Consider the following 16,733-nt stretch of genomic DNA (forward strand, 5'->3'; position numbering starts at 1 on the left):
TTAAACAACACCAAACACACTTTACCAAGTTTATAATTTTACAATTTAAATTCTTGATAAGCGTCTTTATGATTTCTTTAGTTCAAGCAATCTACATTCCAATTCCAATTGTCTTAAACCTGCATAACTTTAAAATAGAAGAAATCGTAAAATTTAATAATTTTATGTTTTGCAAATTAGTCAAATAGACGAAAAAAACTATTACTAGAAATAACAATTGTATCACGTATTATCTTCATACAAATATATATATAATTTTATTTTTAAAAATTATTTTGTACAATAACGGGTAGGATAATGAAAAAACTCGTTATCCTTACCCGTATCCGATAAGCTAACGAAAAAAAGATCTTAATCTTATCCGTGTTTTCAGATCCAGTACAGATCAGATAAACAAATAAAGAGATAAAGGGGTGCCATTGGCACCCCTAGGAACATTTTATCACTCTTGCTATTTCAAATCCATCTCTTCATTTATTTCGAGATTTGTATACAGAAAATTACTGATCTTGAAATTTGTACATTTCATAAAATAAATGGTTGAATTTGAAATAACAGGTCCTGTGATTCCTGAAGAATCACAGCAGATTTATTTCCTCCAAATCAAACCAACTTAGAGTCTTAGACAGACCATTCCGATGAAAATCAGACTGTCCCAAAGAACATGCTATCTCCTAGTAGTATAAATATTTGCAACTCGGCACTGATCAGTGAATTACCATCTCAATTTCTCACTTTGCACAGTTGTCTTATAAATTAACTCTTTGGATCCCCTTTTACTTTCCATATCACTCCCCTTAAAAAAAACAGTTCACATGCTTCCCCATTGACACGCTAATTGACCCAAGCTCGAGAAATCTCTTAGCTTGGGTAGTCCTTTTCTGAATCTGTCTCCACACATCTCTGGCCCCATTAAATAATTGATACCCAAGAAAGTATAACTTACCATATAGGGGTCTCCACCTATCACAAACAAAGAGAGAACATAAAACAGAGAAAAAATAGAAAGGGTTGTTGCCAGTTGCAACATCTCTTCTCAGTTGCTGTGTGGATGGAAGCTGATGGAACAACCAATGTGTTGATTGGTACATCCCATTTTCAAAAATCATTCCTTGTACACTGTTATAATGCACACACACACTCTAGCACAAAGCGCTCATGTAATTGCCTCATTGCAATGTATTTCAGGTGTTCAATATATAAGAAGACTATGGAGAGAATTTGGCACAACCATACAATGGGAGAATGTTTCGGAGTCGCTGGTACACAGCTGGAATCTGCTTGTCTCCTATTTCATGGTGCCATTGTTGCGGTTTGTGCTTGTCATATGTCTTGCCTTGACTGTGATGATCTTGATAGAGAAATTATTCGTCGGAGCAGTTAGCCTAACAGTGAGAATTTTCAAGATAAAACCAGAGAAGAGATACAAATGGGAACCCATTAAACAAGATGAAGAAATGGGGACCTCGGTTTATCCAATGGTGCTTGTACAGATACCCATGTACAATGAGAAAGAGGTAAGTTTACTTAACATAATTAATGACATAATTATTATTGGCAATATGGCATTGTTTATCTTAGCATGAAAATTTGTAAAATTTTGGTGGGTTTGGTTTTGGTCTAAGCTTTGGTTTGTGTGCAAAGGTATACAAGCTTTCTATAGGAGCAGCATGTGGATTGGAATGGCCGTCGGATCGGGTAATAATACAAGTACTGGATGATTCGACTGATCTTGCTGTGAAGGTAATATTATTTGTTTATTTTGCTTGCGTATGAAAGTACGATGATAGTTAAATGGAGTTATTAATAGGGGCGTCAATGGCAACCTTTTATTTGTTTATCCGATCTGTATTGTATTCGAAAACACATATAAGGGTAAGATTTTTTTTGTTCGTTAGATTATTAGGTATGGATAATGATTTTTTTTTTGTTATCTTAGCAACTATCATATAAGATAATTTTTAAAAATAAAATTATATATATAGTTATATATTTTGTATAAAGACGATACATGATACAATAAAGTTTTGTATTTTATTAAATTTTCATAATACAAATAAGTTGTATTCATCATCATTATTATTATTATTATTATTATTATTCGAAAAGATGAGTAAGGATAAATTATTTTTTCCATTATCATTATGTATCATTATGTGTACGGATATGAAAATAGCTCCACCTAAGTCCTAACCCCATATAGCCGTACTGTACCCGTTAACACCCCTAGTTATTAAGGAACAAGAACATGGAAATTTCACTGAAAAAAATGAACAAGAAAACATATTAATATAAGAGTAATTTTAGCCTACACTAAACTTTTATAAATATTCGGAATGTATGGTACATTAATTTTAAAAATATTATTTAATTCATTTTTTTTTGTAAATGTGTTCGCAATTTTTAAGTGAGGTGTATATATATAAATCTGAGTCCATTTAGCATTTGATTTATAATTCATTATATAGTCAAGAAAATCACACCATTAAATTTTTGAAATTGTTTGATTGAATGCTAAACATATTTTTAAACCCATCAAAATTTGATACACATCCTACGTAAATAAATAAATAATAATAATAATAAATATATGATTTAATTTTGTAAAGTCTAAATGATATTATATAATAAATGTATAAATTAAATGTATTTTACAATTTTTTCTAAAATAAAAAGGTTTTAAATTGAGAATGAATGACGGGCTAAAACAAATTATTGGTACTGCAAATTGTCAAAACATTGCCTCACATTAATTTCTATTTTGGATTATAACATATTTGCCTCACATTGGGTTAATTAATTCTTTTTTTTTTCCTACCACCCTCAAAAATCAGAATTAAATGAATACCACCCGAAAAATTGGAATTCAGATTCCGCCACGTTCGCACCGTGGATCTGCGGACGGATTGCCAACCCGTTCGCAGATCCACGGTGCGAACGGGTCACGCGAGTGGGTCAGGGCGCGGGCGGGTCAGTCCGCAGATCCATTCCGCGAACGGATTGGCGATCCGTCCGCAAATCCACAGTGCGAACGTGACGGAATCTGAAATCTGATTATTCAGATGGTATTCATTTAATTCTGATTTTGGAGGGGTAGGAAAAAAAAAAACGGTGGGTTAATTGACGATGACATTTTTTTTATTATTTTTAAACAGAAAAAATTGATTACTGAATAAAAAAAAAATTACTCCTTCTGACAGAAACCTTTGTGCAGTATTATGCACGTGACTTTGCCGTGAAAAAGGATCCGATTCAGTTGTACGGTTGGTCCCGCCATAAGCGGAGAGAGCGAAATTAACGCATAGTTGCGGTCACACAACTGCTTGATAGGACAAGATAATGTGCATTTCACTCCTGCTCATAGATTCATAGTTACCTAGTAGTGGATAGTGGTTTGCTAAAATCCTAGACGGGTTACTTGAATCCGGTTCGCTTGTATTCGTTACCCGAGGTATCTGTATCTGTGCCCGGGTATAGACGGGTAAACGGGTACGGGTTTGAGACGGACTTGACATCATTATTTGGAAAAAAAACCCGTCCAACCCGTACCCGTCTTATCCGTGCTTGAAACCTGCCTATCCGGACCCGTTGTACTCGTACCCGCACCCGTCAATCTGAACCCAAACCCACATCCCTTTACCCGTTGTACCCGCACCCTTTACCCGTTTAACCCGTACCTATTAACCCGTTTAATTTTGAAATTCAATTTTTTTCAAAAACAGAAAAATAAAATAAAATAAAATACCCGGACCCTACCCGAGATACCCGTTACCCGTACCCGAGGTATCCGTTACCCCTACTCGAGACGGGCACAGGTATGAAACGGGCAGGGTAGAGTTTTTGAAAAAAAAATCCGCCTACCCGTACCCGTTCTACCCGAGTACCCGCCTACCCGTTACCCGCCCTACCCGTTACCTGTCTCGGATTTACCCGAGGTACCCGTACCCTACCCGAGAGCAAATCACTAGTAGTGGACACTGGATAGTTCTATGGACATCAAGATCAAATTCGATTTAATATTAGATCAGGTTATTCAATTTGTATCAACTTGATTCACACTAATTTAGACTCCTAGATCCGTCCAATTATAGCTGCCGTACAAAATCAAAGACTAATCCGTTATAATCAATACTCACATGGCCAACGGTTCAGAGGAAAATCGTCTCGTGAGGAGAAGCATGCTCTCAAATTACAGTTGTATTTTTTTTTTGAAATCCAGTAGCGACAGTAAAGTTGTATCTAGGTGTCAATGGGCCCTGTAAATTTAATGTCTTTACAATTCCGTTGTTCGTAGAATCGTAGTTTATTCAATATATATAAATCTACCTAGATATATAGCATATTAGCCGAAACTTTTATTCATAGAAAAATGGAAATATATATATATATATATATATATATATATATAGATGGGCTATGGTGCATTGCAATGCATAGGCCATGCTGTGCATTGGACCATAAATCACCGATTCAAAGTCCAAATGACCGATCCAAACTGTTCATCTTGTTCTCCATATTAATATGTGCTTGGAGACCAAATTTTATATTTTTTGGAATTTTTTTACTATTTATTAAGCCACTTTGAAAATCGCTGATCCAACGGTGGCTTCTGATTTTACTGTTCCAAACAGTCACCGTTGGATCAGCGATTTTCAAAGTGGCTTAATAAATAGTAAAAAAATTTCAAAAAATGTAAAATTTGGTCTTCAAGCACATATTAATATGGAGAACAAGATGAACGGTTTGGATCGGTCATTTGGACTTTGAATCGGTGATTTATGGTCCAATGCACACCATGGCATATGCATTGCAATGCACCATAGCCCATCTCTCTCTCTCTCTCTATATATATATATATTGTATGGAAAATTCAAAAATAATAAGGTAGCTAGGACTCGTGGCTTTTCTATGGGACGCCACAAGACATCTCAAACTAGAATAAAAAAACGAAAAAAAAATGAAAAAAAAAAAATTATTCATGGGATGCTATGATCCATAGATGGAAATATCAGTATCGGGATCGGGATCAAGATCGGGATCGGTCCTGGCTAATACCGATCCTGGATGGGTGTATCGGGCGGTATCGGCTGATTCGGATCGAAAAATCAGACTTTTTGGCCAGAAGCTAGTTTTACACTAAAAAAATAGGAAAAATTGATAAAAAAAATAATTTGTCAATAATTTATGTTTAGATAAATAATTACAATAAAATAATCCACTAATATAATATAATACAAGCATTAAAACTATAAACACACTCTTTCACTGTCAGAAACTATGTTGTGCTGGCTGGATCACTTCATTGTCGTCTGTATTATGATAAAAATAAGGATATTGTTGTCCGGAACCAAAAAAAAGAAGACATTGTAGATCCAACTAAAGGATTGTTAACATCTTCATATTCATATGCATATATTGTTGATACGCTATTTAACCAATCATGGGTTCATAGTTGATACTCTATTTAATCAATGAATGTGACTAGTTTTCAGCATGTGCATAGTTTATACTCTATTTAATCAATCACGGGTTTAAGTTTTCAGATGAATAATAATTAGATTCGGACTAGATTGACAGAAATTTGACGAAAAATACAAAATCCGCGAGTATCGGACCAATATCGGATCGGTCCTGACTGATACCGATACCGATACGTATCGACCGATCCGAATTGGTATCAGCCGATATTTCTTTCTATGCTATGATCCATCCAACCAGAAAAAAAAAATTATTCATGTGACCCCATGATCCATCATAAAAACATAACAAAAGATAGTAGAGTGAGGAAAGAATCAGTGATTGAGGCTAAAGTACTATGAAAGTATGAATGATGCATATTGATCCGTACTATAAATTAATATTTTTGTTTTCAAAATCTAAATAATAAATAAACCGTTTAACGTGATCTCCAAGTAAAAATGCACTCATAAACTCAATTTTATATTTTTTCCTAATTTTTTAGATAGGTGAAAAATCACTATCTTTGAATGGTCTAGAATTTTTAAATTAGGTGATTTTCTACTTATCTGAACAAATAGTAAAAAATTAGTGTCTCCATGCTCCTATATAAATAATTAAAATTTTCTTTCACAGAAAGGAAAAAAAATCACTAGTAGAGAATTATTTATTTTATAGGATTTGGTGGAGTTGGAATGCCAACGGTGGAAGAGCAAAGGTGTAAATATAAAATATGAAGTCAGAAACAACAGAAAAGGGTACAAAGCAGGGGCTCTTAAAGAAGGAATGAAGCATGACTATGTGCAAGATTGCGAATACATCGCCATGTTTGATGCTGATTTTCAACCCGAATCCGATTTCCTCCTGAGAACGGTGCCTTTTCTAATGCATAACCCTGACATTGCACTCGTTCAAAGTCGTTGGAGATTCGGTACATATCATTCTGCTGATACAAGTACAGATATGAACTGATATGATCTATGCTTTAAAAGATTCTAAATGATTTATCTTGCATGTAGTGAATGCCGACGAATGCCTGATGACTAGACTTCAAGAGATGTCACTTGATTACCATTTCAAGGTCGAGCAAGAGTCAGGCTCTACCATGTTTGCATTTTTCGGTTTTAACGGTAACAATCGGAACCCTTTGTAGATTATATTAGTGGATGATCATGACATTGCACAAATCATGAGATGCTCAGCATATTTAATTCCATGCACGTAATGTGTTTGGTGAAATGCTCCAATGAAAGTGTTCTTGATGTATTAGGATGACATGACCAATGAAACTTGCACATGCTAGTAACCAATTTTTTGTGTGGTAACCTTCATTTACTTATAGCTAATGCAATGTGTTGTTGTTTGTCAGGGACCGCAGGTGTCTGGAGAATCGCTGCAATTGCAGATGCCGGTGGGTGGAAGGATCGTACCACAGTTGAAGACATGGATTTGGCAGTTAGAGCCACCCTCAGAGGCTGGAAGTTTGTTTATATTGGCGATTTACATGTATTGTCCTTCTACCTTTATGCTTGTCAATAATGAATGAACAAATTGTCAACATTTGGTAGAGATTATTCTAATTGCAACCAAATAGAGACTAAATTCTCAAGGGACTTGATTGTGTGCTGGAATAGGTTAAAAGTGAACTACCAAGTTCTTTCAAGGCATTTCGATTTCAACAGCACAGATGGTCGTGTGGTCCTGCCAATCTCTTCAAGAAAATGGCAGTTGAAATTATGCAAAACAATGTAAGCCTCTTGTTGTTTTGCCTTTATATTAACTAATATAATACAATAGTCAAGAATGTGTATTTACCTTGATCCTTTTTTCTCATTATCAGAAAGTTTCATTCCGGAAAAAGGTGCATATCATATATGACTTCTTTTTTATTGGAAAGATTGTGGCACACACCGTAACCTTCGTTTATTACTGCACTGTGATCCCGCTATCGGTTTTCTTCCCTGAGGTGGATATTCCTTATTGGGGGGTTGTTTACGTCCCCACGATCATTACCTTATGTAAATCTGTCGGCACACCGAGGTAACACAAGAGATATTATATATAAGTTTGTACAGTTTACTCTGTAAAGAAAAATATAACATAAGCGGGACTGTTTCTCCATCTTTTATTTTCTTCGTTTCAGTTCGTTTCATCTCGTGTTTATCTGGATACTTTTTGAGAATGTAATGTCTCTGCACCGACTAAAGGCGGCACTGACGGGTCTATTTGATGCTGGAAGAGTCAATGAATGGGTTGTCACTGAAAAGCTAGGAGATGCTCACAAGACTAAGCATGTTGTTATAGACATAAGTGAAGCTGATAAGTTGGTCGATTCATTGCTTACTGATAAGTCGGCCGATTCACATCTTACAAAGCCTTGTATTCCTAAACTAAAGAAGAAGAAAGCAGGAATCACGGACAGGTACCTATAATCTTCAATATTGCTCCTTGATTGCTATTGCTATTTACCAGTATCAGACAATTTGAACCTATATTTGAGTTAAAATGTTACAAATTTTTTCATTCATCTGATCTCTGATTTCAAGTACTATTGTTTTGTATCTTACAGTCTTACTATTTATTATCTTTTTGTTATCAGGTTCTATTACTCTGAACTGGGTATTGGAGCTTTTATGTTCTTTTGTGGATACTATGATGCAGCGATCTCTAAGAAAGGATACTTCCTTTACCTTTTCGTTCAAGGCATCGCATTTTTTGTTGCTGGTTTTGGTTACCTTGGCATTCAAACTCCTAATGATTGATTTCCATGTCCATTGTCGACATGATTGTTTATTTGTAGCTTAATTCAGTAAGAACTTCTGATTCTTTTCTGTAAAAAAAATTTGAATAAACAGATTTTTGCAAAGACTTGAAAGCCAGGATAGATACCCTCAAATAACTTTTTTTTTTTTAATATTCTTTTCCAACCTGTATGTAATTTCAAAATGAGTTATATTTGATGAAAGCAAATATATTGATGATACAATTAATTATAACACTTTTTGCAAGTTGAAGTATATATTCTTCTTCTTCAAAGTCTTTATTCCCAAACAAATTATTTAGGCTAGAAATGAAACTCAACCGGAATCAGCAACACAGGGACTTCCCACTTCCCAGGAGGACACCCATCCTAGTACTACTCATGTCCAATTCATAAGAGTTTCATTTCCATAAAGAGACTATTTTTTTACTGTTGACTCACAATCCTATCATGAACCTTACTCCTTTTTCCTGACTTGGAATAGTCTGTGTAGAAACTACACAGGTGGAGTTCAAGTTGAAGTATATATAATCAAATATAATTTGATGAAAGCTTATAATATTTCAGAATTCTTGTTTATTACATTGTCTCCGGATTACAATTATTCGGATTTTAATAAATCTAGTAATATCTCGGTTCATTTATAGGGATAGATTTATTGATTAGATAGAAGTAAACATTTGTCAATACTCTGCGCAGCGCTTAGTCTTGCTATATGATATTTTGCTTTTGGATTCTGACCATCTGATCAGAATTCAGTCAATATGATCTAGATTGAAATTGATGATCAAACGGGTCGGATATTATCCGATCGTATTCGAATCCGTATCCGAAAATTTGATAAAAATATTCGATATTCAAATATCCGTATGGATACGGATACAGATATGGTTTTAAATTTTAATTATCTGTATCTGAATAGTTGATATATTCTATATAGTTTATTGTTTAATATATATTATGAAAAAATTATGTTATTCGTTATTATAAAAAGTAGATATCAGTATCCATATCCGTTTAATATGTGATTTGTATCTGTATCTGTATCTGTATCTGTCTAATATCCAGAAATAAGGATATGATTTTACCACTATCCGATCCGTTTGCACTTTTATTGATGGAGTCTTTAATGTTCAGACGGATTCTTATTGAACGGTGGGATCCAAACTCAAAATTCGAGTTACTTTAGGGGATCCAATTTCCGAATATGCTCAGCAGAGCCTGAGGAGCTGACAGCATCTTACTATTGACATATTTAGTCATATTTAGTCAAGACAAAATCTGTTTTTATCTATTTATATTATACGGCTTGACAGACCACATGGTTTTTTCGCTCATTTTGTCTCATTGGAAGATACTGGTAACTGGGGAGTAATTTTCGCTCATTTTTGTACTTCTGTACTCTTTCTTTTATGTCAAGTTGGGCTGAGAACCTCAACTAATTAGATTTCAATTGATTAATCAGATCCAATCAGAAGCAGAAACCATAAATAAAAATATGTATCTAAATAAGCCCAAGATTCCGGTTAATCTCACGTTTCTCTATATATATATTTTTTATACCAATTATTAGTTAAATTTTATATTATTATCGTGACAGAAAATTTTAAGAAATAAGACGATTAGTCTTTATGGTTTGAGAAGTTAAATTTTACGTGTAGTTGTTTATTATTTTGTACTAAAATTTTATAATTTGATATAGTTTAGAGCAAAACTAGAGTGTGATGTGCTCTTCAAGAGAGATTGGTGAGCACACCTTCAAAAGACTATCGGATTGATTTTGAATTACGAATCAAAACTGTTGAAATTCATGTACTTCGTGAGTGATGCATGTACATGCAAAATTTTTAAAGGTTTGAATTCATTTAGCATATGGTTAAGCGGTCAAAACAATGAACATTTTATAAGTTATTTTTTAAATTATTTTATGTATTTATTTTTCATCATTTTTTTGACCACTTGACAATGTATGAAATGAATTCGAAACTTTAAAAATTTTGCATATAAATGCATCACTCACGAAGTACATGGATTTCAACAGTTTGAATTCGTGGTTCGTAGTCAATCCGATAGCCTTTTGGAGGTGTGCTCACCAACATCTCTTGATGGAAACATCACACCCTAGTTTTGCTCTTTTATTATTGAAGCATTTGTTTAATTAAAATGACAAATATGTTTGAGTAGAACTAGGGTGTTCTTTAAGTTCACTAAGCTCCTTGGTGAACTCAAGTCTAAAATCCGTCAAATCGGCTTCAAATGATAAATTTGAACCGTTGAAACCCGCCTACCTTACGAGTGATGCGTCTACATGTGAAAATTTGAAACATTCGAATTAATTTAGTATAAAGTCAAACGATCAAAATTAGAAGGTTAATAAATTAATTTTAATGCATTCATTTTTTGAACGTTTTTTGACCTTTTGACTCTATGAAAAATTATTATTTTTTACATGTAGACGCATCACTCGTAAGATAGACGGGTTTCAACAGTTTGAATTCGTTATTTAAAACCGATTTGACGGATATTAGACTTGAGTTCACCAAAGAACTTGGTCCCTGGTAAACTTATACTCAATATGTTTCGTTCTAAATATATTTTGTTGATTTTTTTTTTTTTATCAAAACAATTCGACAAAACGATACGAAAAAACCGTGTGCTCTGTTACGCGGTAGAGAACTAGAAACGAATAAAAAAGATCTCCTCTCAACGAAAGAAATTTTTTTATGTCAAGTTGGGCTGAGAATTTAGATAATTAAATTTCAATTACTTACTCAGATCGGATCAGAAACAGTAATTATGGATGTAAGTACGAGCTTGCATCTAAATTATTTCAATGATTCGGTTCATTTCACGTTTGTCTAAACTTTTTACCCCAATTATTATTTAAATTTGTACTATTCATAGTGACTGAAATTTTCATCTTACTATAGTTATTAACTTATTATCTTTTACTTGGAGGCAGATTTAAGAAGAAGCAAGAGACTTAATTTGATTATTTTTTAATAAAACTTATAATTTGATTATAAGCTATAGCAGTAATGAAGAATCGATAATCTCATTTGTATTTGTTACATTTTTGTAAATCTTATGTATTAATTTTGGAAAAATTATTTGTAATCCAACATTCAAACTAATTTTTATGCAATTATATATCGTTTATTATAGCACAGACCCGGAAGCAAAATTAGAAAATGACGCAGAAAATATCTAACATTTTAGAACGCAACACAATTTTACAAATATTTCTAACTATATATATATATATATATAGGCTGTGGCTAATTTGCTGCCGGCAGCATTTCTGCCGGCGGTGCTGCCACTGTTTTTTCTATTTTTTGTTGTTCAAATGAAAAATCTAAACCGTTAGATGTTTAATCTATGTTATAATCTACTTGGAGACTAAATTTTACATTTTTTGAAATTTTTTTACTATATATTAAGCTGGTTTGAAAACCGCTGATTTCAATGCTGCAGAAATTTACTGAAATCAGCAGTTTTCAAACCAGCTTTATATATAGTAAAAAAATTCCAAAAAATGTAAAATTTGGTCTCCAAGTAGGTTATAATATAGATTAAACATTTAACGGTTTGAATTTGTTGTTTGGACATCACACGGCTAAATATAGCCCCGGCAGCACCTCTGCTGAAATGCTGCCAGCAGCAATTTAGACAGACCCTATATATATATATATATATATAAGAGAGAGAGAGAGAGAGAGATGGGCTACGGTGAGTTGCGAAGTAAAGCGGCTATTTTACTTCACGCTCATATTTTGCGATTTTAAAGTTCAAAATGTCGATCCAAACCGTTCATCTTGTTCTCCATATTGAAATGAGCTTGGGGACCAAATTTTACATTTTTTGGAATTTTTTTACTATTTATTAAGCAATTTTGAAAGTCGCCGATCTGATGGTCCAGAAAATTTTACTGTTCACAGCAAAACAGCAATTTTCAAAAATGCTTGATAAATAGTAAAAAAATTCCAAAAAATGTAAAATTTGGTCTCCAAGCACATTTCAATATGGATTAAACATCTAACGGTTCGGATCGGTCGTTTGAACTTTAAATCCATGATTTATAGTGCAATGCATAAGGGGGTTCATGCATTGCAATGCACCATAGCCCATCTCTCTCTATATATATATAAACCATGTTTAAAAAAAAATAAAAAATAGAACATATTGTACCTTATTTTATTTTATGAGAAATGACAAATTTTGAGTCAATTCAAAGGATTCACTCGAACTGATCAGAGACATGCCATGCCATAAATTTTATAGGATGGGACAAAATATTTTTAACTGGACTATATATACAACTAGTGTGAATCACAAACATATTTTTTATAGATTTTTTTTACAAATATATAATAAATTAAGCATATTTTTACGATTTTTATACCTGAGTTGGCAAGTATCTTCTTCTGTAAATAATCCAAAATTTATGTTGATAAAAACTCACATGACTTAAAATCTGATCTGTCCCCTATTATCAGGATCCTAAGCTACTGCACTTGAAATGATTCGCCGATTTTTTTAAAAATACCCAAAGAAAAAATGATTTTATTAAAAATAACCAGTTTTCAACTGAAATTTTAAAAATACCCCCCGCAGAAAATATTCGCGCTCCGGCATTATTATTCCGACCCGCATAAAATATCTGCGCTCTGGCCTTTAAATTACAGATTCGTTGCACGGATCTTGAAGCAAATGCGCGGCCCTGAATTATTCTTTGGAAGCGCAGAAAATATCTGCGGCCCGGCCTTTAAATTATAGATTCGCAGCACGGATCTTGAAGCAACCTCCTTTCTTCTCCACCCCCACCCCGTGCTGCCCTCTCTCTGTCCGTGAAACCCCAACCCGCCCTCTCTCTGTCCGTGAAACTCCACCCGCCACCGCCAGCTTGCTCCGCCAAATCGTACCCGCCCCGCTCCCTTCTTGCTCTGCCCCGCTCCATCTCTCCCATCTCGTTGATTCTGTCCCCTTCCCTTCCTCTCTACGAAAGGCAAAAAAAAGAGCCGCCGGGCGTTGCCTTCGACTGCCATAACCGGTTTAGCACCTCTACGAGTCCACTACTGAAGAATAGTAAGTAATTTTATGATAATTTTGAGTTAATTTTATTGAATAGTTCATGCATGTAAGATATTCGATGAAATGCATGTAAGATGTTTGATAGGTTATTTGTGATCTCTCAATGCCAAATTGTTATTACATTTAGCTCAATTATTGTGGTCTATCAGATGTTCGACGAAACACGTAATGTAAACACGTAATATAATTGTATAGGAATTATTGTATTAATTGAAGTGATTTATAGAATTATTTCTTTTTTTGCAATATGATTGTTCAAATGACATGAGTGTAACAATGGCATTGGTACCAGAGGGTTGGTACGTACTGGTAAACATTCCATGATTTTTCCATTTAATATTTGTTGTCCCATTATTAGCATAACACTATTTCATAATGAAGAATAGGATTAGAATGTTCCTTTATGAATTACTCTTGGACCAAGTTGATGTGTTAAAATTTAATTGTTCAAAAGCATGCTTCTATGAACGTGAATGTATATTCATTGCAATAGTTTACCTATAATTAATAAGCAAAAAATAAAAAAAACAGTTTATAAACTATTGCAATGATAATAAAAAAAAGCTTTTGAACAGTTTATAAATAGTTTCATAATAATAATAAAAAAAAACTTTGCTGCATAGTTTTTAAATAATAAACTCTCTCACATCTCTAAAACTAAATTATAAACTCTAATAATATCAAGAATGTAATATTAGGTCAGAAATGTAGATGCTCTAAGCCACATGAAAATTTTCATCATCATCTTTTATCTTATTTTGTTGTCGACATGACTTTTTTTGTTGTTAAAAAATTTAAACTATTACTATATATCGAACTCGGAGGATTTCAATGCACCATGATTTTTGTGTCAAACTCACACACTCTTTTTTATTTTATTTTATTTTAGAAAAATTGATAATAGAATATTAAATTCAAACGTAAATCTTGTTTATTTTCTTTCCTAAAAGAAAATCTTATTTATTTTTCATATGATAGGTGCATTATTTTAAAATTTTACAATTTTCTAAATTTATATTATATATACTAGATCAAGATGTCAAAAAGAAAACAAATAAACTAATTTAGTTAATTGTGACATATTAATAAAGCGTTTATTTTTTGAGTTCTTGATCTAGTATACAAGTAAGCTCACAATATTTACAAAAATTATATGAAAGCATCTCTTGCGGAAGTTACACAAGTTCTAAATTAAGAACAATAATACGACAAGTCTTCTTCTCTTCCTCTCCTCCTTCCTCCTCCTTCCTCTCTTTCTCCTTCTCCTTCTCAGACTTCTTTCTCTCTTATCAATAAACCCTCTATTTATAACAAAAAATGCGCCAAAAACAAAAAAAAATGTATCCGGAGCGCAGAAAAAATCTGCAGGGGGGGGGGAAATTCCGGGCCACAAATATTTTCTGCGCTTCCAAAGAATAATTCGGGGCTGTGCATTTGCTTCAAGATCCGTGCAGCGGATCTGTAATTTCAAGGCCGGAGCGCAGATATTATCTGCGGAGTGTATTTTTAAAATTTCAGTTGAAAACTGGTTATTTTTAATAAAATCATTTTTTTTTGGGTATTTTAAAAAAAATCGGAATGATTCATTAATATTTGAAATGTTAAAAAGTACTTGGATTTTTTTTATTTTTATACCGTGTACTAGACTACTAGCTACTAGCTAATAGCTATCCAACCAATCTATCACGAGTGACACAACTCGCTACCAATTGATTTCTAACTTGAAACAATCCAAACTAGATTGAATTTAAAACTTTGAGGGAATTTCACGTATACCCCTCAAAAATTTCAAAATTACGTATTTCTCTCTCTAAATTTTCAAAACTCATAAATTTACCCATTTTATAGTCTTTCATATTAAAAGTCATTTTAAATTTATAAAACATCAATATTACTCTTTATTAAAAGCATAAAAAAATTGTAGTTTGTTTAAGAGAAATATTGGTATTATAAGAGACTCATTATTCCCTTTTAATTGATCTTTATAAAATATCCATTTTGTCCTCAAAAATCGGATACCCATATACCTTTTATCCTTTATAAATACTCATTTTGACTTTGAAAACCAATCAATATAGGACCGACATATTTTAGTAAGGAATATTATGGAGATACCGAAAGTTTTATTTCTTTTACTATTTGACATGCAAAATAAAATATATGACCTACGAAAAACTACGAACAAAGGAAAACAGAAAGTAGAATTGGATCGGTTTGTTAAGAAAGTACGTAATATTGAGAACAACCTTTAGTTTAGTGCAAAATGTAATGTGTTGTAGGTTTAAAATTCAGAATAAGATACCTACATAATTAGATGGCTTAATCTCCAATCTTTATTAAAAAAGTACAAAATATTTGGTTCGACAATGTGTGGTTGGGAAACAAGAATCTATTTCTCAAGAAAGAACATTATATCCTGTATCTGCTCTGAAATCGGACCGAACTTGATAATTCACAAATAAGTTATGGATCCTATCTACCCGAAACTAAAATGCTAAACCCGAAATATCTTCTATCAGATATGGTAGCTGGATCCAAACTCGAAATGATTTTGAAACGATTTTAATATAATAAGTATATAAATCGAAATTCAAATCTAAACAATTTTAGAGCACAGGTTCAAATATAATATTGTCCAAAACCTACCCGACCCGATAACACATCTAACTAATACATGAGATCCGAAACTATTATCGATCCGAAGTCGGCGATCTTAAATATGACACGATTCAGAAATCCGTATCAATTCAAGCTGAATGATAAAAAAAATCTTAGTCCGATCTGAATCCAAATGACAAAATGCAAAAATAATCCAAATCCAAACTACTCAAAGCTCAATCCGATTGGAACTGAACTTGAGGCCTTGAGCCGATGTTTTTTGTTTCTTTTTTTTCTTCTATCTTTTCTTTAATGCCATAATGATAACGGGTCTTTCAACTCTAACAAACCAAATTAAATGCAGAGAGAATAATGGCATTTTCATACAACATTCCATTTGTGATTACATGAAATCCCATTACCTGGTCTTATTCCTATTACAGAGAGACCAATAAATACAATATTGATTCAAGGTTAGGTGCTAGTATTATTTTTACCTTAAACAAACCAAATGCGCAAAAACCCATGTGCTGCTCACATGGGGGGTCAAGATTTTGACAGAGCAGTTTTTAAATCATGCAGCGCACTGACTATCTGACTTGTGTACTGCATGAATCAAAAACTGCTCTGTCAAACTGTATACCCCTCACATGATCAAAACCAAAACTATTCCCTTTTTATAATAATTGAGGAAATAAATCTCTTCTCCTTCTTCACCGCAGTACATTCTCTTCTCTACATTGTCAAAAAGAATTTGACACAAAAAAGTAACAGCCATGCCTAGTAAGAGTAAACATTTCAGAGCAACAACCCATTCATTGGTACA

The 16,733-nt window shown here is 33.2% G+C and overlaps 1 protein-coding gene across 1 annotated transcript; it reads left to right on the forward strand.

Annotated features, from left to right (window-relative positions):
- Positions 1-765: 765 nt before the first annotated feature.
- LOC144574227 (putative glucomannan 4-beta-mannosyltransferase 11) lies at positions 766-8,332 on the forward strand. Its single transcript, XM_078324133.1, has 10 exons — positions 766-1,085; positions 1,189-1,517; positions 1,645-1,743; positions 6,136-6,388; positions 6,477-6,587; positions 6,827-6,963; positions 7,092-7,205; positions 7,298-7,497; positions 7,601-7,879; positions 8,057-8,332. Exons 1-10 carry the CDS (start codon positions 1,052-1,054, stop codon positions 8,217-8,219), a joined length of 1,719 nt encoding a protein of 572 aa, XP_078180259.1. The 5' UTR covers positions 766-1,051; the 3' UTR covers positions 8,220-8,332.
- Positions 8,333-16,733: the final 8,401 nt, after the last annotated feature.

The sequence above is a fragment of the Carex rostrata genome, chromosome 22, assembly GCF_964058835.1.
Source record: "Carex rostrata chromosome 22, lpCarRost1.2, whole genome shotgun sequence".
Classification (NCBI taxonomy): Eukaryota; Viridiplantae; Streptophyta; class Magnoliopsida; order Poales; family Cyperaceae; genus Carex; species Carex rostrata.